Source organism: Tenrec ecaudatus, chromosome 14 (assembly GCF_050624435.1).
Source record: "Tenrec ecaudatus isolate mTenEca1 chromosome 14, mTenEca1.hap1, whole genome shotgun sequence".
NCBI classification, from domain to species: Eukaryota; Metazoa; Chordata; class Mammalia; order Afrosoricida; family Tenrecidae; genus Tenrec; species Tenrec ecaudatus.
Window position 1 is genome coordinate 89,232,678 of NC_134543.1, and position 23,493 is coordinate 89,256,170.

The 23,493-nt window shown below is 53.8% G+C and overlaps 2 protein-coding genes across 3 annotated transcripts; one reads left to right on the forward strand and one right to left on the reverse strand.

Moving 5' to 3' along the window:
- The first annotated feature begins 2,063 nt into the window (after positions 1 to 2,063).
- LPCAT4 (lysophosphatidylcholine acyltransferase 4) lies at positions 2,064 to 9,865 on the forward strand. Of its 2 annotated transcripts, XM_075531156.1 has the most exons (14): positions 2,067 to 2,257; positions 3,667 to 3,809; positions 4,117 to 4,337; positions 4,523 to 4,635; positions 4,751 to 4,811; positions 5,277 to 5,335; positions 5,521 to 5,555; positions 6,088 to 6,142; positions 6,233 to 6,315; positions 6,589 to 6,714; positions 7,068 to 7,200; positions 8,423 to 8,521; positions 9,051 to 9,207; positions 9,469 to 9,865. In XM_075531156.1, exons 1-14 carry the CDS (start codon positions 2,153 to 2,155, stop codon positions 9,642 to 9,644), a joined length of 1,566 nt encoding a protein of 521 aa, XP_075387271.1. In that variant the 5' UTR covers positions 2,067 to 2,152; the 3' UTR covers positions 9,645 to 9,865. The 2 variants fall into 2 exon arrangements, with proteins under 2 accessions (XP_075387272.1, XP_075387271.1); XM_075531157.1 differs by lacking the exon at positions 9,051 to 9,207 and having other exon boundaries at positions 2,064 to 2,257.
- A 2,030-nt stretch (positions 9,866 to 11,895) lies between these two features.
- On the reverse strand, positions 11,896 to 22,582 carry NUTM1 (NUT midline carcinoma family member 1). Its single transcript, XM_075532280.1, has 7 exons — positions 22,567 to 22,582; positions 19,373 to 20,081; positions 17,335 to 17,463; positions 15,228 to 15,388; positions 14,467 to 14,750; positions 14,053 to 14,169; positions 11,896 to 13,752 (listed from the first exon to the last, which is right to left on the reverse strand). The coding sequence occupies exons 1-7, from the start codon at positions 22,580 to 22,582 to the stop codon at positions 11,896 to 11,898; spliced, it is 3,273 nt and encodes a 1,090-aa protein (XP_075388395.1).
- Between the last annotated feature and the right edge of the window lie 911 nt (positions 22,583 to 23,493).

Sequence of the window (23,493 nt, forward strand, 5' to 3'; positions counted from 1 at the left end):
ATAAATAAAGTTTAAAAGGTTAAAAATAATAATAAATGTGAACAATCTTTGCAGACCAAAAAAAGTGCTTGACACAATGAATGTATGTGTGGATTGTGATAAGAGTTGTACAAGCCCCCAATAAAATGATTTCATTATTATTTAAAAAAATAAAGAGGCATGCACAGCAAAGACACTTGAGACCACTAAGTAACCTAAAATGACGGATCCAGCATTAACCAGGGATTTGAACGACGAATAAAGGAAGTGTGTGTGTGCGTGTGTGTGTGTGTGTGCCTATGTGTGTCCAACTGGTTATATTAAGTATCCCACATGCCCTTGCTACTGATTCTGTTTTGAGTATTCAGACTCCAGCTTGACCCAACCTTGGCAATGCACCACACTGAAAAAAATGGAGTTGGGAAGGAGCTCATAAAACGCTGACTGTCTAAACTGCCCAAACCAGAAACCTTGCTCCGCCTCCCCGCAAACACATACTGATTATTGAATAAGCTAATAGCCCTATAAAAGCCTTTTACTTTGTAAGCTCAGAGAGACTGGGCCGCCTATGAAGTCTCCCCTTTAGACCTCATTGTCGGCAGGTTTCTAATACTAAATGCCTTAACGCAATTAAACCTTCTTGGTCTTTTTCTCCACACCTGTCTCTGAGAACAGTACATTGAAGGGATTGCAATGGAGGCGTTGAAGCCACCTGTGTATGAATTGAATATGAAAATGATGAAACGCATTATGAACATTCACCTGATTCACAAAGAAAAAGTTTTACTGTGTGTAGATTTAAATGTTGGCACTTCCCTGATACATAGGCAAATAACTCGCTGCTGCTCCGTACTGGGTGATCCACACTCCTCTCAGGCAGGTTTCCATTTCCTCAAGATTCATTTTGAGATTGAAGCCAATGGAGTTGGAAATTCATACATAGGTAAATGGGTCCAACTGAAATACCCGTAAATTCTGCACTATACTCCAAGGAGAAAGCTCTTTCACTTGGGGAAGAGAGAAAAACAAACTAGATGAACTGACGGAACTTTCCTTCCACAAGGAGTGAGGCTTTTATTCCCTGGCATTTTGTCATACGTGTTATCATGTCTGTTTGTGGAACTGGGTGTGGATCTCAGAGTCCAATCAATTTCCGGCTCCTTGATCCCATCATCACCTGACAAGCAAGAAGCCGACTGACATAAGTGGGTTTCTATTTTGTTTTGAAGAATCCTTTGGAGCTTTGGGGAGGGGGGGGATGACTTTGTTGTTTCACTCGGTGTGCCCCACTCTCCCGAAAAAGAGACTGCGAAAGAAGTGAGGTTAGCAAGGGCAGAGGGGTCCTACCACCCTACGTCTTCCCCAGGTCCCCACTGCCTCTCCCAGGTATGGTTTGCAGGTGTCAGGAAAAGCGCAGGACTGTGGGTGAAACCTGCGCCGCGCGGGTTCAAGGAGTCCTCCGACTGCAAAGGTGAGAAGCAAAGACCTGTGCGGAGCCCCGTGGGCACCAGAGGGCGCGAGCGCCTCCGGGCATCGCCTCCCCGGTGGCGCAGCCCGACTGGGAAGGCCAGGTGTCTGCGGGGAGGTGCGCCGCTGCGAACGGGCGCCCGCGGGCAGAGAAGGGCCCCCGGCGAAGCGGCTCCCCGGACATCTGGCCCCCGGCCCTCCGATCCCACCAGGGGTAGGGCCGCACCCCAACCTGGGCTCAGGGGGTGATTTGGGAGCCCAGGCGGGTGGGAGGGAAGTGTCAGCTCCGCGCCCGCTTGGCGACTCCACAGCCGCCCAAGGCCTGCGGGGAGGCGGCGGCCAGACCTTCCGGGCGGAGCGCGAGGGCGGCCAAGCCTGAGAGCAGCCTGCCCGCCGCGGGCGAGCCGCGCTCCGGCCTCGGGCCGCGGCCCAACAATGGCCCGCGGGGCAGCGGGCACCGGGAAGTCGGGGCGCGCGGGAAGCCCCGCCCCTCGGCCGGCGCCCTGACAACGCGGGCCGGCGGCGCCGCGCGCTCCCCGCCCCTCGGCGCCCCGCACCGGGCGGGGCCGCGGCCAGAGCGCCGCCGCTACCGCAGCCGCCGCCGCCGCCGCAGCAGCAGCAGCACCCGCTGCTCTGCCGAGCGGGGCCCGGGGCCGGGGCCGGGGCCGGGGCCGGGGCGCCCTGCCTCCCGCCTCCTTCCGCCGCTATGAGCCAGAGAAGTCCGGGGGACTGGGCTCCCCTCGACCCCGCCGTCGGACCCCCCAACCCCTTCGTGCATGACTTACATCTCTCCCGCTTCCAGAGGGTTAAGGTAAAGCGGGGGCCAGGGGGTGCGGGAGAACTCGGGGGGATGAGGGGCCATGGGGGAAATGGGGCCACGTAGGGCCCTGGCAGGGATGGGCGGAGGGCAGAGGAAGTGGGTGGAAGGCTTGCGGAGCTGGAGTCCCCCGGGTGCGCACGTGGGGGCAGGTAGGAGGTGGGGGGATGTCCTGGAGAGGATGCTTGGACCATAGCCAAGCTGAGAGGTGTGGAAGCATTGAGGCAGGCAGGGAGGGATGCAGAGGACCCAGGGGTAGGAGAGATGGAGGACGCGGGCGAATGCGGCTTACATCCTGCGGAGGCTGGTGAGCGAGGATGGAGTTGGAGGCTACGGGAAGCCGCGGGTGGGGGCGGGGGCCTGGGGAGTGCTGGCTGGGGTTCCGATCTAAAAAGAAAAGGTGCCTGGGCCCAGGAGCCTGTGTCCCCGTGCCCTTCCATCAGCCCCTGCCTCGTTCCCTTCCCCCGCCCTGCACTGCAGCACCTCCCGGGTGGGGGGAGGGGGGCTGGGAAGGGGGCTGACCACAGGAAGTGGAGGGCCGCACCGGTGTAGGGGAACTAGGAGCTGCTCCTAGGGAAGGGAATGTCCAAGGTTCCCGTTGTCATCACCTCCCCGAAGACTGGCTCCCGGGCCTCGGCTTGTTTACCTGCACGCTCCCCAGGGCAGTCGATGGAGTCACCCCGGCCCTGGCAACCCCTACCCTGCGGAGTCGGTTTGAGCCGCGCTCTAGGAGGATTTCCGGCTACCCTATTGGACTTGAGCGAACTGCCCCCCATAGCGTTTCCTAGGCTGTGGACGGCCATAGCTGCACCCCCAAAGGCTGATTGGTTTAAACGGCTTACCTTTTGGGTTGGCAGCTAAGCTCTTTTAGCCCGGTCCCTTCTCCTGCCCCCATTACCTGAAATTGCTGTTGGACATCACTAGAGACTAGACCTTCCGTGGACTGGGGGCCAGCTTTGTGCCTCCCAAGCTCCCAGTGGAGAGAACTATGCACCTGGTTTCTGTTGGACGCTTGAGCTATTTATGGCATGGGGTGTGGGGGAGGAGGAACTATCTAGTCTACATGACATCCATCGCTGAGCTGGTTTCACATGTGTTGTCTCATTAAATCCTCTTCCAAGTGCTAGATGGGTTTTGTGACATTCGGTTGGTGTTTTTTTTTTCTTCAGGGTTTTCTTGGTTTTTTGAGGTGGGGTGGGGACCAATGAGAGCCAAAAAAATGAGGTTCCTGGTTCCTGTTTCAGTTTTATCTCCATGTCCTTATTAGTGTCTGCCCCACATTGAATCCCCATTGGGTGACCAGATCCACACGGGGTGCTAGCAGCTCTCGGTTCCTGGGAGTGGAAGGAGCTGCGGAGGAGCATCTCAGCCCTGAAAAATGGCATGTTTTCTCCACTCCGCAGTTCTGCCTCCTGGGGGCACTGCTGGCCCCCATCCGAGTGCTCCTGGCCTTTATCATTCTCTTTCTCCTCTGGCCCTTTGCCTGGCTGCAAGTAGTGGGTCTAACGGAGGAGCAGCTTCAGGAGCCAATTACAGGATGGAGGAAGTAAGTGGGAGATCAGCCCCCTGGAGATGCTACACCTCACTTCTTTTCCCTGCTATCTATTTGCTTCCTATGAGAAGAAGTAGGGGGTGGGAGTGGGGTGTTTCCTGACATAGTCCAGCCTGGGTCAGTGAGCTGTTAGTCAAATTGAGGCCTGGCACAGAGGAACTGACCTGTGTCCCAAAGTAACTTTAACCCGTTGGCTAGAGTGCTTGAGGGCAGGACACTCGCCTTCCCCAGTTGCCTGAACCTAGTGGGTGGTGAGGGTCGGCATTGCTGCCACCACTGATACCCAGCCTTGCACCGGCAGGACGGTGTGCCACAATGGGGTGCTGGGCCTGAGCCGTCTACTCTTCTTCCTACTGGGCTTCCTCCGGATTCGAGTTCGAGGTCAGCGGGCCTCTCGCCTTCAAGCTCCAGTTCTTGTTGCTGCGCCCCACTCCACTTTCTTTGACCCCATTGTCCTGCTGCCCTGTGACCTGCCCAAGGTTGTATCCCGAGCCGAGAACCTTTCTGTGCCTGTCATTGGAGGTGAGAGAGCTCCACTGTGGTGAGGGGGGCTAGGGGATCACTGGGCAGAAAGCTGAAAGGTACTGCGTACAGGAATGGTGGCCCAGGGCAGAGAGATGACTGAGAAGTGTCTCTGACGGGTGGAGGAAGTGTAGTGCAGGGTGCTATCCCAAGGGATTCTTCCATGTATTGTCTCCCAATCCCAGCCCTTCTTCGCTTCAACCAAGCCATCCTAGTATCCCGGCATGACCCAGCTTCTCGCCGTAAAGTAGTAGAGGAGGTTCGCAGACGGGCAACCTCAGGAGGCAAGTGGCCCCAGGTGGGTAAGAGTCTTCAGACCCTCCCCATGACTTTTATGGGCTCCTACTTCGCTCCTCATTTCCCTCTTCCCCGTCAGCCTAGCCACCCCAGCCTGGTATCTTTCTCCTTCTCAGGTGCTGTTCTTTCCTGAGGGTACTTGTTCCAATAAGAAGGCCCTGCTTAAGTTCAAACCAGGTGAATAAATTGATGGTGGGTGAGATGGCTGTGTAGGAAAGAGCGTCAGATTTCAGGAGGGACCCTGGAATAGCCCACGCACGGGGGAGGGAGACAGGGAGCTTGGCCACTACTACAAGACACTCAAAACCAAGCTCACTGTCATCCAGCCAGTTCTGACTCATCGTGGCCCCCATGAGACCGGGTAGAGCTGCCCCTGTGGGTTTCCGAGACTGTAACTCTTGACAGGAATAGAAAGCCTACCTTTCTCGCTCGGAGCAGCTCATGGCTTTTGAACTGCTGGCCAACACGTAACTATCGTTGCCACCAGGGCGCCATACTAAAAAGTCAAGGGGTCAGAAAATTAGAAATGACATGGAGCAAGACCAGAGTAGGATGTTCACAGGGTATTGCCCCAGACTCCTTCTAACTATTACTGTGCACTAACCTCTGCCTGGGGGTGGGTGGGGTGGAAATGGGGTTTAGGAGCCTTCATCGCTGGGGTGCCTGTACAGCCTGTCCTCATCCGCTACCCCAACAGCCTGGTGAGTCCTAGTCCAACAAAGGGTAGAAGCAGAAACTGGAATCTGCCCTAAATGAGAACCGATGTGCATGTCGGGGTGGGATCAGGAGAGGGTCCGGGGCTCAAAGGAGATTGGCCAGATCCAAGGAGGAAAGGTAATATTTCTCTCTCTCTTTCTCTCACTCTCTCTCTCTCTCTCTCTCTCAGGACACCACCAGCTGGGCATGGAGGGGCCCTGGAGTGTGAGTTGTGGTGTCCCTGGGTTGAGGGTGGGGAGCAGGGTTCATGAGAGAATTCCTGCCCCGCCTTCTAATCTCCAGACAAGGTTGAATGGCCCTTCTTCCTTCTAGAAAGTGAGAGAACTCTGGAGAAGGGGCGCCTCTTTCCATCTGTTTTGTTCTGGTCTGGAAGTGCTTTCCTCTGCCCCACCTCGATTAGTTCTCCACAGTTGACGTTTATTTCGGCTGGCTTCCCAAGTCATTTTCTCACGGAGGGGTTGTCCTCTCGTCATTGACCTACCCACCACCAGGCACGCCTCTTGCTGTTCCCTCCATGGCCCAAACCTCTTGCCTGCAGCTCTTCTCTCGTTCCCCACTGCCTTTATGGTTCCTCCCTCTTGTCACCCACCTGCACATTGACCCCACTGACTGTAGGGCTAGGAGTCCACTTTTATATCGATGGACAGAACATTCCCACTTTCCTCCCGCCAAGTCGGGGAGCCCATCGTGGGGCAGTCTGGGATTGGTGGGCATCCCAGGTCTCTCTTCTCTTTAGACTCAAAGTCCTCTGGCTCACCGCCTCTCAGCCCTGCAGCATCGTGGATGTGGAGGTATGGTAGAGCGCCCGAAAAGGGGGTGGCGGGGGTAGGGGGGTGTCAGCCTCGCCTGGAATTACTCAGAATTGTGTGTGTCCGTTTCAGTTCCTCCCTGTGTATCACCCCAGCCCCGAGGAGAGCAGAGACCCTACACTCTATGCCAACAATGTCCAGCGAGTCATGGCCCAGTGAGTGTCCCATGCACAGGGTCTTTTCCGGAGCCAAGGGACACAGGTCAAAGGGACCGACCGTCAGGAGTGGGTGGAGGGCCAAGGCAAAACAGATGGCAGGTGGGCGGCCGAGTGGGTAGGTATGGCCTTGGGGCAGCTAAAACACAGGCGAGGAAAGTTAAAGGAGGCCTCAACATGGAGATGTCCCAACCAGAGTGGCCAGAGTCGGTGAGCCTTCAGAAGAGTCTTCTGCCTCCTGCCCCATCCATTCCATCCCCCTTCATCCTCCAGGGCCCTGGGCATTCCAGCCACCGAATGTGAGTTTGTGGGAAACATGCCTGTGATAGTGATGGGCCGGCTGAAAGTGGCGTTGGAGCCGCAGCTCTGGGAACTGGGAAAAGTGCTGCAGAAGGCGGGGTAAGTGGTCTTGAAGATGAAGTCGTGTCATTGAAGAAGAAGAAGACAGGAGTCGATGGAGGAAAAGCAAGGGGAGGAGTAGAAAGGAAGGAGGAGTATGAATATAAAGGAAGATGAAGGATTTTTTTATGGGATCATGTAAAGATGATGGACTAAAAGGGAGAGGGGAGTGGGTAATAATTCAAGTGAGGGAAATGGGGAGGGATCTCCACTGAACTTGAGTCAGAGTGCATCTTAGTACATCAAGAGCTGAACCCGCACTGGGGAGACTTTCGGGGCTGGAGTCACGATTGCTGGATGCTGTGCCCAGAAAGCATCGGACTCTGCCCTGCCTCCAACAATCCCCTTTACAGGCTGTCCCCCAGCTGCGTGGACGCTGGGGCAGAGCCAGGACGGAGTCGAATGATCAACCAGGACGAGTTTGCCAGGCAGCTACAGCTCTCCGATCCTCAGACAATGGCTGGTGCCTTTAGCTACTTCCATCAGGTGAGGGGGCGGGAACAGAGAGGGGCGAACCCAAGGTCCTGCCCTCTGGGCTGACAGACTCGGGATTTTCGAGGGACAACACCCGAGTGGCTATTATCAGCCACCTTGAATGGCCAATTTGGAATCTGCTATGGGTGTTGTAATAGCCACTGGCAGGGGGCCATCTTCTGAGTTCCACTGGGAGAAATTCATATCTCCTAAAGTCAGTATATGGAAGAGCCGCGTCTTAATCACTGCCAGAAAGGGCCAGGAGAGCAGAATTACTCTGGAGGTACATTTATTTCAGAACCTTTTTAGACCAATGGTTCTCAACCTTCCTAAAGCCACAACCCTTTCATACAGTTCCTTGTGTTGTGGTGACCCCCCAACCATAAAATTATTTCCATTGCTACTTCATAACTAATTTCGCTACTGTTATGATTCAGGAGACCCCTGTGAAAGGGTTGTTTGACCCCCCCCCAAGGGGTCACGACCCACAGGTTGAGAACCGCTGTTTTAGGTAAGCGATGATATGCCCTGGTAGGGTACCAGGTGAGGGTCTTTGAAGTTTAAGGTTAGATAAGACGGTGGCATGGGGAGGGAATGATCTGGGTCTATTGTATGGCTCTGAGTTTCAGGCCTGGAAGGATCCGCACTAATTGGGCAGTTATTACATGTCCCGTTGGCTTCCCTGAGATTCTTTGCCATTTCTCTTAAATCTTGGCATGCCGCTTCTGTCCAGGAATTGTAAGTGTCCACGTGAAATTTCAGTAATCCAGGAGGAACTGTGTGTTCAGAGCTCATCTTGCTCTCAGATGCAGGCCGGGCTCTCTGGCCAGTGCGGCAGTCGGTCCTCCATGGCACAGACGGTGGCATCCTTCACGTTTCCTAAGACATGATGCCAGGAGCCCACTCTGTGTGGGGGACCAAGTCTCCCACACAAGCTGAGCCTGAACAAGAAGAGAACCAGTCTGTCTAACGTAGGGGCCAGAGATGCCCTCTGAGGGCAGGTCAGACCCTTGGTACCACATCCCTTTAGGAGAAAGCTTTGTCAGCCGATGGCATGTAGCTTGAGCAAGCATTCGACCTGAAAGGAAGCATCAGAGGACAACAGCCATCACAGGGGACACACCCCACCCCACCCCCCGGCCTGTAGAGACAAGGAAAGAGCCAAAATGCACAGAGGAGGAGGGAAGATGCAAGGCTGGTCTCCCAGTACCCTGGTTTCTCTCACACCCTCCAGGACGCCAGGGGTTTGGTGGACTTCCGCGATGTGGCCCTCGCACTGGCTGCTCTGGATGGGGCCAGGAGTCTGGAGGAGCTGACACGCCTGGCCTTTGAGGTACCAGGGTTGGAGGGATGGAGGGCGGTGAAAACGCATAGTGGGTGTGCTCACGCTAGGGAACTCAGAGGCTGTACACATGACCACTGTGGTTACACATTGGACCACGGTTTGACCACAAGGTCTGCGGTTCAAAGCCATCAGCTGCTGCTCGGGAGAAAGACGAGGTGCTCTTGTAAATAGTTAGTGTCTTAGAAACCCACCAAGGCAGTTCTAACCTGTCCTATAGGGTCAGGTCGCTGTGAGCCGGAACTGACTGGATGGCAGTGAATTTGGTCTTCGGTGTGGTGCTGCCCAACCTGGAGGGCTGTGTGACATGCTGTTTCCGGTGACCTACTGTCTAAGACTGCAGAGTCCCCAGGTCTGCAGGTTGAGCCCTGCCTGGGAAATGGGCCGAGTGTTCTCCATCACATGTAAAACCCTCCTACACAAAGGACAGGGAAGGGCAGTCTTGGAAGAGGGGCGGTTGGGACCTGTCCGGCAGATCACACAAGGAAAGGGTGTGACTTGCAGACTTCTCCCTCCTCAGCTCTTTGCTGAAGAGCAAGCTGAGGGGCCCGGCCGCCTGCTGTACCAGGATGGCTTCAGCACCATCCTGCACCTGCTGCTGGGGTCGCCCCGCCCTGCCGCCGCCACTCTGCATGCTGAGCTGTGCCAGGCGAGCCCCAGCCAAGGTCTCTCCCTCTGTGAGTCACTGCCCTCCAGGGCGCCAGGGCGGAATTGGCACTCAAAGAAGGAAGCGCTGGCTGGGAGGGAGCCAGGGTTAGTGGCTGTGCTGGGGGTTGGTGAGAGATAGGGCCAGCAAGGCAGGGAGGGCCATCGTCTAGGTTGGAGAAGTAAAGGCAGAATGACCGGGAGGAAGACATTTCTGAGAGCAGCAGGGGGCTCCCTCCCTTCGTGTTCGTGAATCTTTGGTATTCTCCCCTGCCTCACTCTCCTTTTCCCAGGTCAGTTCCAGAACTTCTCCCTCCACGACCCCTTCTACGGGAAGCTCTTCAGCACCTACCTGCGTCCCCCACATACCCCAAGAGGCACCTCACAGATAGCAGATGCCTTGTCCCCAGGTGGTCCCACTGCTCTGGCTAACGGGACTGTGCAGACACCCAAACAGAAGGGCGACTGAGTACCTGGGCCCTCCTCGCCTCATCCTCCCCGGCTCCCCACCGCGCCCCGCCCCGCCGACTCAGGGCAGTGCCAGGGGCCTACCCTGTGCCTCAACCCCACTTCTGCCCCTGTTGGATTTGTTTTTGTTTAAGTTGGTTTTAATTTTTTTTTGTAAGAAAGTATTTTATATAAATATAAATCTATATCTATTAAAAAAAAAAAAGATGCAGCTCAGTCACACTACTGGTCTCATGCGTCCGGGAAAGAAAGGAGTGACGTGGCGCAGGCTGCCCACAGGAAGAGCTCAAAGGCCTGTGGGGTCAGTCTCGCAGCTCTGGCTGGAGGAAAGCTCCAGGCTTCCAGCTGGGCAGGGCTCTTTCCTGCACCGCAACCATGCGAGATTTCCTCGCCTCCCCTCCCACCCGCCGACGTGATCTCATGTACCCACATTCTAACAGACTTCCTCATGGACCGCCTTTCAGCCCATTCCCTCTTGTTCTGTCCTCATTAGAGATTAAACAATAACTTGCTACCATTCCGTACTTAACAAGGCTCCTGAGACTTGATACCGTCTCCCGTAGTGGGAACAGAGCGAGCCATGTCAACAAGAAGCAACGCTGCTTCCCTCTCAGGTCAGCCCAGCAGCACAGGAAGGCTTCTTTGCCGCTGGCCTCGCCGAGGACTATGTATGTCCCTCTGTCCTCTTTTCAAGGAACCCTGGTGGCGCCGACAGGTAAGTATTAGCACTGCTAACCGCAAGGTTGGGGGTTCAAACTGACCAGCTGATCCTTGGGAAGAAACGTGAGGCTGGCAGCATCTGTAAAGATTTCCACAAAGTCTTGGAGACACCGGGCTTGCTATGAGTTGGAATCTACTCATCGCCAGTGGGTTTGGGGACCACCTTTCAAGGAAGAAGAAAACAAGCCCCACCCCCACCTCCATCTAGTTATCATTAGGGAAAATAAGTTCCTTGTAGATCATTTGTGTAAAAATAAGTGCGGCCTGGCAGGCATATAGGACCTCAGGCTGTGCCCTCTCTACCCCCTCCATTTTCACATATTCTGACACAAACAGTTCTTCCCACCACATTCTACTTCTCTGGGTCCCATAATCCTTTAGAGTGGTCACACACAACTCACAGACAGTTTACTTGATTCAGGGAGCTTGTTGGGGAAGGTCACAGGTTACCACAAGTCAGGATTCATGCACAGGAGACGGGCACGAGTCCGCAGCATCCCCTTTCCTCAGCCCACAGCCAGGTCTCCTCAGTCCTCATCCATGTGGTTACTGGCTCCCCGGGCCAGGAAACCGGCCCGTTGTTCTGCCTCAGTCCTGAGAGACTGCTGCTCTCTCTTCTGTCTCACGGCCATTTTGCCTCTGCTCTTGGCCTGGCTCCCATGGTCCCTGCAAGCTCCATTGCCTCTGCTCTCGGCCTCTGCCACTTCAGACAGATCTGATGACCCTGGGCCTATATGTTCCTACTTCTGAGAGGACACCTTCTTATATGGAGGTGTAGCTTTTGTCTTTCAACAGACCAAGGATACAAAAGGTGGCATGAGTCGTCCTTGCTACTCAGGTGGAGGCTCAGAATACATCCTCTCTTAATCCCGGGAGGGAGAAGGCCCTCCAAAATGGGATCTTAACTGCATACGACAGGCCTGGAGGCCAGGATGGGTCATGTCACAAAAGGGATGGTGGCTAGAAAGGCCTGATTAAATAATTGACATTTCAGGTTGGTACCCCAGAAAGATGACAGGCAGAAAAGCATCTCTAGACTTTGAGAATGATGGACTGTCCGGGGAAGGTCTCAAATTCGAGTCTGGGTGTGGGAATAAATGAACCATGTCCCCAGGGACTCAGCATGCAGCTCATCAAAGCCTGGAAGCTCCTTTGTTCCCAAGGGGAGACTGCAGGGAATGGAGACGATGCTGGGCATCCAGGTGAGTTACCTGGGGTCCACAAACTGGCCCCACAACCTTCCTTTGTAACATCTTCCTGCCAAGCAACAAAAACGAGTACAGAAGATCATTTTTTCCAACATCTTTATTCATTCTTTTCCTCCTCATACAAACCCTTCCAGAATTCCCATGCAATTCCTCACCGAGAAGACCCACCTCCGCCCTCGGGAATCTGACCTCCACACTCTCACTCCCGTGGAACAACTGTTTGTCTGAAAATGAAGCGGTTACCGGACAGCAAGGGCGAATCCTATTCGGGAGGGGCCCCCATGGGCTGGGCAGGTGGGAGAGGCCGGCCGTCCCTGCTGCTCCTTATTGGCTACGGCGTCTCTTTTTTCTTTTCCCAGCGACAAAGCTCTCCTGTCGCCTTTTACGAGGCTGTGACAGGCTATCAACTCCTGGAGCCAAAGGTTTCTCCTCAGGGCCAGGTCCCTGGTGGGGCTTCTTTCTAGTGGGTGCTGGGCCTCCGACTAGAGCTCTCTTGCCAGATTTTGCAACAGGGCAAGGACTGAGGGGAATCCCGGTGGGTGACAGGCTAAGTTTGGAAGCCAAGAGGTAGGCAAAATTAGAGAGCTCCTCATCTTCCTGTTCCTTTTTGCTGGCCCTGTCTGCCGAGTGGCATGTTGCCATTGCAGACATTTGCCTCAGCACAGAGGCATCCCTAGTCTCACGTACGGGGGGAGCCCTTCCCCGGCCCTGGTGAGATTTCGATTTGGAAGGCCCCGGTAAGGGAGCAAGGTCTTTGGGCTTGTAGAGATTAGTGTCCTCTTTGCCCTGTCCTTGAGAAACATAAGAATTTAGATTCGATGGGCAAGGGCGTTCACTGACCTCTGTTAGTCTGAGGCCACGGTCGCCTCCACCGTCTACTCTGCTGGGGGTTTCCAGCAGAGGAGAGAGGGAATTGCCTCTGCTCCCCGACTCTCTGCTGACCTTGGGGAAGGAGGAGGCATCCGGGGCCCTCAAGAAAGGGTTATTGCCCTCACATGCTGCCAAGAGGGTTTCTTTGGAAGACCCCAGTGTGGGAGCATCAATCCCACTTTCCAGCAATGGAGAGAAACCTTCAGCCCACAGGTCACTGGGGTCTCGGGTGATCTCAGAGCTATTTTCTTTAGGTAACTCAGGGCTGCTGGCTCTCGGAGGCCCCCGCAAGCTGCGACACCTTCTCTTTTCTGAGGTTGCTGTGGTCTCGGTGCCTCCATAGGGAAGGGCACAGATCCCCGTGTCCCCAAGTGATAAGCTTTCCCCGAGGCACAGAGAGATGTTACTCCCAGAGCGAAGTGCCTCGCAGCCTCCCTGGGGCTCGGCTCCACTGTCGCCATCTTCTAAGTTCTCTATGACTTCCTCAATCTGAAAGGGCAACTCCAAGCCTACTACATTCATCTCACTGCCCAGCCAGAGTCCTGGACTGAGAGGGGCCCCATCCCCGTCTCCAGCTGCCCCTGGCGAAGGGTCCTGATCATAACTCTGCAGCATCAGCATCGGAGGGCCGCCGTCATCTCCCCATATGGCTCCCGCAGAGTCTCCTCCTCTTGCCAGACACTCCTTCTCTTGTGAAAGTACTCCACGGGTCCCCATCTGTTCTGTCTGTAGCCCCAGTGCCTGCTGTTCTAAGCCCGGACTCTGCAGTGGCCCAGGCTCTGTGAGTCCAATATCCAAACAGGGCACTCCAGTTCCCTCCAGCTGTGGGTCTTCCTGCCAGCCAATGGGTAAACCCTCTGAAAGCCTATCAACCACTGAGGAGTGCCCACAGGGTCCTGCCCCTTCCAGGTAGCCATCCTGAGGTGGGGCTGTCTGGTTTGCAACATTGCCACAGCCTCTGTACTCTGTGCCTGAGGGGGCCCCAAAACCTTGTGGAGCTGTGACTTCTTGCTTCAGGTCCCCGCTGCCAGTAGGTGTCAGAATGCTCCCATCCCTGCGTATCCCCCTTGAACTCTTAAGGGCTTGCTTCTGTCCACCATGCCCTAATCTTGCTCGCTTTCCTAAAGAAGCAGCCTTTCTGGGGCAAACAGAGCCCTCAAGCACCCGAGGCCCCGGTGAGGGCCGAAGGCGCCCACTCCCCGCTTCATCCTCATCAGAAGCACTGGAGTCCGACTGAGCTCCAGCGCAGCTTGTGGGTGCCGGTGCCTCTGCCTCCTCCTCTTCTAAGGCCACGAGCCGCTTCTGGACCAGCTGGAAGGAAACGCACACAGGTCCATTCTACACACCATGGTGAGAAGAGGTGGAGGGGCAGGGCAGGAAAGACCAGCCAGCAGCCCAGAGTTACATTATCACAGATGGGCACTGACCTTTTCTTTCCTGCCCTTCCTCATGGGATTTACCCCGCGCTTCGAGGCCTTGCACCCCCGTTCCCTGCCTTTCCATGGTCCCCTATCCTCCTCGATCAACACCTGAACCCCACTGCTGAGGCAGCGTATGGTTAGAGAAAATCACGTAGGCTGCTGGCTCGATATCCCCGCCTCCCAAGTTTACCTGAACCAGAGTGAGCTCCTCTTCTTGCTGCAGTTCCTCCGTTAAGGCCAAGGGGTCCCTCTGCAGGTCTGGGGACAGCAGATCTGCTAGAAACTGAGGGTGAATGATGGCCTCCACCTGGGGGATCAGAGGAAAGTGAGTCTTTGCTAGGAGGTAACCTGTAAGCCCAGAGGCTCCAGAAGAGAAGCCATAGGTGCCCCCCAACTCCTTACCCTACCCCACCCACGTCGAGGCTTTTATAAACCGCCACCAGCTACAGCTACACACATTCATGTGTGTCCATGCGCGCGCACACACACACACGCACAGAACACTGCCTCATCCCTAACTGCTTGGGGAAAGACTGCGGGTCTTTGGTTCCCAAGAAAGCCCACCCGTGATCTGCGAGGCACCAGACTTCCAGGGACAGCCCACCTTGGTCATAAAGACTTCCTCACAACATAGTTCTTCGATGTAGCTCACGAGTCCTGGATCCGGGTACATGCCTTCCTCCTGCTGCTGTTCCTCCTCTTCCCGCTTCCCATCCAACTCTCTAAGAGCCGGGTGGCTTCCCAAGAGCCCTTCCATGATGCTGGTGTACTCTTTCACGGCTTCTGCTGGGATCTCCTTGGGTGCCTCAGGAACCTGTGCCTTCTGGGATTTGCGCTGCCGCCGGCGGGGGGCCCGGGTCTTGGCTGCTGCCTTCTTTGGGATGTACACTTAGGGGAAAGGTGAAAAGGAGAAAGGACCAAGTGGCACAGAAGCTACAGCTTCTGTCTCCCAACCCTTTTTGGAAAGGCCATATGGGGCCCAGCCAGGTCAAGCCAGCCTGCAGACCAGCCCTGGGAGAGGTCTAGGGACTGGAGAGTCTCGGAGGCAAGCATCAGGCAGCTGGGATCTCTCCAAAGGCCAAGAAACCCCCTCACCCGGACCCCATGGCTTAGATCAGGTGCTTTGGGCCCCAGGTGACGATCAAGTGGAAGAGCAGCTAGCGTTCTTGGCCAATATCAGTTGGGGAAGAAAGGAACCTAAGAACCCGAGCTCCTACGGAATGTCCCGTTTGAAATATGGAATACCACTCCCCAGGGGAAACATGGCAGAAGAGAAGGCAATGTCTTGGCGGAATCCGACTGGTGTCGGCAAGCCTCCCTCTGAGCCCCTGGCCTACAGCTGCTCCTGGAACCCGGTAGCCATACCTGACTGCTGGCCAACATCTGGAGCTGGAGGAGCCGGAGGAACTAGAGGCACTGGAGGGTCAGGGTGCAGAGGGGCGGCTGCGGGAGGCAGGCATTGGGACCCATTTAACAGCTGTGCATTTTGAATCTGCATCTCTTCCTCGGCCTCAAACTCCATGAATCTGCAGAGGGCGAGGACGGCATGCTCAGTGCTGAAACGGTGGCCTGTCCCATCAGGAACCCCGGCAACAGGCTGCCACCACACACAGCCACCAAAGGAAGTGTCCTTCTCAGGACAAAGTCCCACCAAGTTCAGTCACTCAGCAGGGGAGCTGCTCACAGCCTTTCACCAGCCATCATCACTTGGGATGCTTGTTCAGACTATGAGATCTCTCTCCAGCGCACAGTGTAGCTTTCGTGTTGGTTTTTCTGGGCCCTATCCTGTTTGACCAAAGGAACAGAGGGCAACATGGCAAGACCCCTCTTAAGGTATCATCTCCCTTAGTCAGCAAGCACAGACAAGAAATCAGGAAGCAGGGTCCAAGGCTGCAATTCCAGACAGGAGGTGGGGAGAGCTAAAGCAAGCGTCAAGAGGCTGGGACTAGAGCTGTGGAGGGTAAAACTGGGAGGTTCATTAGTCATTGAAGAATCCTGGAGAGAAAGTGGAAGCTATGCTTGGAGGAAAGGGTTCATTTTCCTCCTGTGTTTTATTTTTAACCAAGTAGATAATAGGGAAGAAGAGCCAGGACACTATGTAGGGCTTCAAAGGGCCCTAGTTTCCCTTAGACCAGCCCCTCCCTGGGTGGATAGGGTACTGTTTCAGTAGATATATGAATGGATTGGGGGCTCACACTTAATTCTAGCCCCAATCTAAGAATAACGAGTTCCTATAACATAGCCCTGCACAGTACGCACCTCATGAAGAGGTCACAGAAGATATGGGTGCTATAGCAATCCATGCAGAGCCCAGATAGCGCCAGGGTCTGAAAAGCATCGTATCTGGGGTCTTAAAGGCTTGTCTTCAAACCAGCAGTCATCAAAGGGCGGCATAAACTAAGATGCACACCAGCCTGTATGACCCAAGGACTGTAATAATAAAATCCAAATCTAAAGGAGGAAATGGTATCAGAGCTTAACTTGTGAGCACCCAGTTTGCAGAAGGCTATGGACAACAGTAGAAGCCCCAAATCCATCCGCACGGTCCCCACATGGATGAAGGGCCCAGTGACTATCCTCTGACACTATTCTCGGGGTGTGACTAGTCTTGCTATCAGAGAGCACGGCAGAGTTGACTATGGCAGATGTCGTCAGGTTAAAACGTAATACCTTATCATTTGATTTCCCTCTTGACTCATTTTACAGTCATTTCAGTTTGTGTTATTTTCTGCTTTGCTTTCGATTGAGGTTTTTCTCTGTTTTGTCTAGTCATTATTGTTGGGTTTTGGTTTATTTGCTTCCTGTTTGTGTCTTGTATGATTTTCTGGAGATGAGATCCCGGTTAGGTAACTCTACAGAGACAGTAACTGGATGAATACTTAGCCAGGGGCATGGCAGGGGAGTTTGGGGGGAAATGGGAGCTAACAACAAGGAGAAGAATATGTTCTAAAATTGACTGTGGTGATGATCATACAATTCTTCTTAATATATGACTGGATAAATTATATGATATGTGAAGTATATGCCAATAGAACTACTGGTATTTAAAAAAAAGGAGGAGGAGGAGTCTACCTGGACAGACAGGAAGGAGTCTACCTGGACAGACAGACAGGTAGGAAGGAAGCTGCGAGGTAAAACTCATGCCATTGCTTTGCTAGTTCTCTCCTACAGCATGGGATTTTCACATCTATGAGGCTCCCCCACCCTTGTTAAAAGGGCTTTAGTATCATGTAGACCCAGAAAAACCAAGCTTCCACGTGAGGACAAGATATAAAACCCTAGAGCTGAAGGGGACGGGAGCAGCAGTGTGGAGAGAGGGTCAAATCTTCCACAATCCAGGCAACTCTATTCTCTAAGCAACCCTCCCTTCCTTTAACATCTCTTTAAATGGTCACCCGCATACCTAGACACAAGCGTCTCATAACTGCCTCCATCCCTCTCGCCCCCCCCCCCCGCCCTTAGGAGAACTCACTTTTCTGCCATCTCATAGAAGATCATCCGGTCAAAGTTGCTGGTTCGCTCCCACTCCTGCACAGCCCTCGGCAGTCCCTCCTCCAGAGTCATGGTGGGCTTCAGCCGGGCCAGGGAACGAAGAACGGGGCTGAAACCCCCATTAAGTCAGTCACAGCCTCCACCAAGCTCGACGTGCATCCTCAGCCTCCCATCAGATCTACCCTGCCCCCTGTTCCTGTCACGCCCCCCTCCCGACAAGACCGTCAGACATCCCAACTTCATTTCACCAGACTCCCCGTCTTCCAGCTGCAACTAGCTCACCCAAAATCAAACAGGTGATTCTCCACCCACCTTCAGGATTCACTTAGCGCCACTCCTCTGCCCCACAGCCTCACAGCGCCACCCTCAACCACTGACAAGAAGCCCACTCTACCCAAAGAAGGAGACTCAATACAAAGGAAGCTTAATCTTGCCCCAAAGGGCTTGCTTTTTTGTTTTGTTTTTTTAAATAAAGGAACTTCCTAACTTTAAATGAATCTCTGATAAAAGGTTGCTGGGTGTTTTCAGTTAATGGGTTTATAAGTGTCTCGGCCTCCAGGCTACCCCTCACCAAGTGTCCAATACTGATACTAGACCTCCTGCTTTTGGAAGTCGGGCGGAGCCCTTTCTGACCCAGAAAGACTCAGAAGGCCAGCCCATAGCACAGGCTTCATTTCTGCTCAATGTCCTATGCAGAACTCAAACATGACAGTGCAGCAGAACCACGTGGAGAAGTGTATCACAAAAATGGATCTTAGAAGCCCACTCCCACGATCCCCAAACTGAGCCTCCCAGATGCCTCTTTTGGGGGATCTGGACTGCACTTCTTTGGTGGAACCCCTGCCCAGGGACCCCGTGGGTGGGGAGCAAAGAGGTCAGCACCAAAACTGACAGGGTCCCTTGCAAATCGTGAAGGCCTGTGCTGCCTCAGCCCCGCACCCCCACCCCCCAACACACACACCCCATCAGTGGATGTGTGCATGCTGCTGCGGTGCTAAACGGATTTCAGTGGAGCCACAAGAGAGACCAGGAAGAAAAGCCTGGCAATCTCCTGAAAAAATTAACCCATGACGATCTTATGGATCACCACGGCCTAGTGCTACTGTGTGCACAGCGTCACCATGAGTCAGAGACAAGACAGTGGCTAACAAAAGCAACCTAGCCTAACATGTGGTCCTTGAGGCGATTCAAAATCAGAGAGATCCCTGGTGCTAAGAGGAGAACCCCCCAAAAATTTTATTAGAAAAGAGTAGAAGCTCATCCTAGGGCTCTCTTGGTTATTAAATGAAAACAACAACAGTGCCACGAAGCGGATTCTGACCCAGTTAAAGATGGTCGGTGTCCTGCTCGTGATGACGAATGTAGTGAGTGCTGGAGCCCCCGACCACTAAGCATGCTCTCTAAAAGCAAAATATCCTGCTTCCGTCATTTCAATGCAACCCCACATGTGCCTTGAGTGACACTGTGCCCCATGGGAGTTTCTAGGCAGATGGCCAGGCCTTTCTTCCGAGGCACCTCTGCAGCGAGCCCCGCTGCTAGCCACTGCCCCACCCAGACACACAAGTGTTCTTCGCCTGGTCCTGCATTGTGCTTTCCTCCCACAGGAATCAGTCAGGGCCCGGCAGTCCCTGTCCTGGCTGGCTCAGATCCCACACTAGCCAGGTAGGGAAACAGGGCAGGATGGTGGTGATTATGGTCAGAGACCTAAATTCAAACAATAGTTGTTTGCTTAATGGCTCTAAACCTCTGGGAGCGTATGTGAGGATGACCAGAAGAGTGGCCGCCTGCACTCACAGGACAGAAGGCCCCTTGCCAGAAGACACCTGAGATCACATGACAAACTGGGAATCGGGCAAAGAGGCTCATCATCGTGACTGCTGATTATTGCACTTTTATCTCATAGAACCTCCAGCACCACGCTCAGCATCTACTTTTACGTATTCTTAAACAGCCTAAGGTCACAAATCCTCCTTATGTGCAATCCCTAGGGATAATTAATCCAGGGTCTCTCCACTTACATCAGAAAGCAGGAAAGCGCTTCTGCATCGGGGCTTTGGGCTACGTGTCTCCTGGCCAAGGCTTTGTACCGCTGCCAACGTCGGAAGTTCTCATAAACGCCCTTGGAGGTGTGGGCGAGGTCACCAAGGGAGGACTTGGGCCGAGCAGCCAGCGGGCCTCCTTCCCCGGGAGTCCCATGTGTTGCTGGCCAAGCCTTTTCTGGGGGAGTGAGGGGGGTCAGTTGGGCAACTGATGGAAGAGCTTGAGGAGGAAGGCCTGGGGACCTTTCCTGGCTCACCCCAACAGCCTTAGCAGGCAGAATGTTGGTCACATTAGAGGCTGCCACCAGTTGAGGAGGACCACTCTCGGGGTCCCCTCGGGAAGCACTGGAGGCCATCCAGTTGAGGGCAGTCTGAGAAAGGATATAGTTCTGAGTTGGAGGGGGCTCAGCTGGCCCTGCTTCCGTCTTGAGTTTGAAAATGACCTTGGCAGCCCCAGCCCCACTGGCGCCCCCATCCCCTGTCATTAACAGTGAGCTAGGAAAAGCAGACAGCACCAGAGAGCTGCCTGAAGGGAAGGTTGAAGGCACAGGCACAGAGGGCTGTGGGGGTGGCTCCCAGGGAAGTGGGTCTGGTGGGCCTGGCGTAGGAGGGGGAAAGGAAAGAGCCGTGAAAGAAGACATGGTGGAGCCCGTCTTCGTGGTCCTATCCGGTCCTGACAATGACGATGCTGTTGAGACAAAAAAAAAAGGGGGGGGGGCGAGGAAGGATGGAGTTCACAGAAAAGGAGACCTGCCTGAGACCACCCGGGTCTCCTAGAATCACTAAAAAATCAGAGCACAGATTCTCAACAGGAAGGGTGGGAGGGGAATGGATGGGGGAAGGCAGTGGCTGTCAAAGGGTGGTGTATTGGGTTTGAGCTGGGCTGCTACCCATAAGGTTAGCATTTCGAACCCATCAGCTGCTCCTCTAGGCTTTCTAGTCCCATATGGAATTAGTCTCAGAAGCCCACAGACAGGGACAGACCAATGGAATTGACGCCGTGGCCGCGAGGGTTGGTTTATACCCAGCGAAGATGACTGCCCTGGAGAAATCGTTCCCTTCTTGGCAAGACATGGACCCCTCTGCCTGCCAAGAAGAGACTAGACAGACAACCCAAGCCATCACTGTCTCAGCCCCCTTGGCAGCCCTCGAGGCCGTTTGCCAAGACACCGATCAGGATTGACCTGCTCTGCACGGGTCAGGGACGCAGCCGAACATAGGCTGACAAGCAGGGAAGGATAGTCCAGGAGTTCTGGCTTTTCCATCAGCAGCCACGGGCCCTTAAGAAAGAGGTGGGTTCCGAAAGATTATTCACACCATCTCCTCAGTCTTCCTTTAACTTGTCTCTTTCTCTTTTCTCTTTCTTTTACCATGAGGGAAACACTCAAAAAAAAAAAAAAAACCCAAAACATCTGGGAGTGGATTCTGACTGATAGTGACCCTCTACGACAGAGTAGAACTATCCTGTTAGGTTCCGGAGCCTTTAAATGTTTACAGGAGCAGACAGCCTCACCTGTCTCCCACGGAGAGCCACTGGCCTTGCAGTTCAGAGCTCAATGTGCAGCCCACCACACCACCAGGGACCCCAGGAGCCACGAAGCTCACCCCCATAGCACATCCCACTCAGCATACACGTCCATATGCTATTCCCGCCTGAACCCTGCTTCCAACTGTTCTGTGGTCCCTGCCGCCACACAGAGAAGTGTTGTTCCCAGGAGAGTAGGTGGGGATCAGATATTTGGTTCCCAGAAATGTGACCTTACAATCAGGAGTGATGAGAGAGCAGATGGGAGAGGGGTGAGTGCATCGGAAGAAGTGTGAAGTAACTTGGGGTTGGGGCACTGTCTCTGCTCAATCTGCTTTGAGCCCCTAATCTCTGAAATCGGGGTCCATTAAGAACGGGACTCTGGGCTGGGTGCTCAGGGAAGGACAAGGCAGTCTAGAAGAAAGATTCTGCTCACGGAAGCTCCTGTGGGGTCTAGTGAGCCCTGGTGTATTTAATGACTCAGGATGTGAGTCTCCGAGGACTTTTAATCATAACAATAGCAGATAATCTGCCTAATGTCATGCATCTGTCCTCCCCCCTGGTGTCCTATCAAAGAACATTCCATGGCAACGGTTGGCAAATCAACAATGCTCAGAATCTGCTTAGTGACCAAGGAGCAAAGGCGTGTCTAGGGAGATTAGCACCTATAGCAATCAGTGTTCCATAGCCCAAGGGTCTCTTCCCGCTGGCCACGGAAACGGAAACAGAGGTGATGAACACAAAGGAGTCACTGACTCCCAGGGCTGATGTCATCCCTGCCAGACTCCAGCTCTGCCTCTGCAAAGAGACTTGGAAGATGAGACACCCCGCCATCTCAACAGTAGAGCAGGTGGCCAGGGCTATGCTGCCACGTGCTGGACAGTGGGTCTGAAGGCCTGCATTCCTGAGGTTGCGAAACGCGGAACACCTCCAGGAAGGGAAGCTCCTTGGTGCTTCCCAAGCTCTCATCCAGGTTGGCGTTAGCTCACTCCAGCTGTGAGGACATTAAGGAAAAGGGTTCCCTGAATTCCAGGAGAGACCCTCTCTGGGTCTGGAAGGAGCCCTTAGGGTATTGAACAGGGGCAGGTAGAGCACCTTCTGCCCATTGGGGGGGGGGGCGGGGAGAGGGGACATTTCTCTGTCAAGCTGGCAACAGGCAACCCCACTGCCCAGTTTTCAGACAAAGGCCACCTATCCCTGCCCACTCCCCTTCCCCAGCCACCTCATAAAATCAAGGGTGTTCAAGGTTAATTCTCTCAGGGCAAAATCCTAGGTAGGCTCTAGTTACCTAAAGGAAAAGGCACAGAAGCTTAGGCCTTCCCCTAAACCCTCTTGGTGGCATCCCCATTAGACGTACAAACCTCTGTCCTCGAGACTGGTTGCTGACTGCCATCCTTTCTCTATATCCAGCATACTTCCTCTGAGACCCTTGACTGACCTTCAAGAACTTCCTTTCCTTCCCCAACCCCGTCTCAAGCATCCAATCTCCTTCCCCAGCCAAGTATGGTGCCTTTGGTGGGATCAGGTATTCTCTCCTTCCTCTACCTGGGCCCACGGAATTTGTGCCAAAGTGTCAAGTTTGAATTCCCAAAGATCTCAGCTGGGAGCAGCCCTTCCCCCACTTCCCTCCTACCTCCTGTAGACTTACCACCATCCGAAGCCATCCTTTCTGGTTGGAGCACTTAACCGTGGCTGTCTGGAAGCTTCCAGTAAGAGACAGTCAAATCTAGGACCCAGAGAGTAACCTGGCTCTGGTAAATGCACAAGGATCCAAGGAGGGAAATGTAAAGATCAGATCACACAGACTAGAATCCAGGACTCAAAGCATTCTGCAGTGGGGGAGGGGAAAAGAGACTACGAGGTACGGGGGGGGGGGGGGGGGGGGGGGGGAGGTAATAGCCCATAAAGCTGCAGTTTGACAGCATCATTGTTAGCTACCTCTTTAAGGCAATTGTGATTTTTTTTTTCCTCAAACTCCCAACACTGACTGCATATTTCCAGCTCTGTTCCCTTTTCAGTTCTTCAACATTTCTATTTGTGTGTCCTTGAGCCCCACCCAATTCTGTAGCTGACTTCTTAGCACATTGGTTAGCCCTGACTTAATTTAATAAAGGCTATATTTTCTAAGCCAGTTTCGGAGCACACCGCTTTTGTATTTATAGATCAAGGGGACAGAATGTTTGACATTAGAATCATCTCGAGGATCCTATGCATAGCATTTCCTTGGAAAATTCCTGAGCAGCACAAACCACCCACTTCGGGAAGACCTAACAGTCCTCAGCAGGCCCAGCTTTAAGGACGCTGCCCTGTGCTGAGGAGCACCACTACATCACAAACTTGCCATGCAACCTATAGATTCAAGACCTCCAGAAAGTCTTCGTTTTTATTTGTTGAATTATTTTGTGGTTAAATATTTAATTTTTCTTTTAAAATATAACTTAGATTTAATTTTAAAATCGATAATACAATAAATAGCTTTTAAAAGTCAAAACGTGCAAAATAAGTCTTCCTCCCACCGGATTCCCTTGCAATAGTTCTCCATCCCCGAGGAAGCCAGCATTATTTGTTTCTTGTT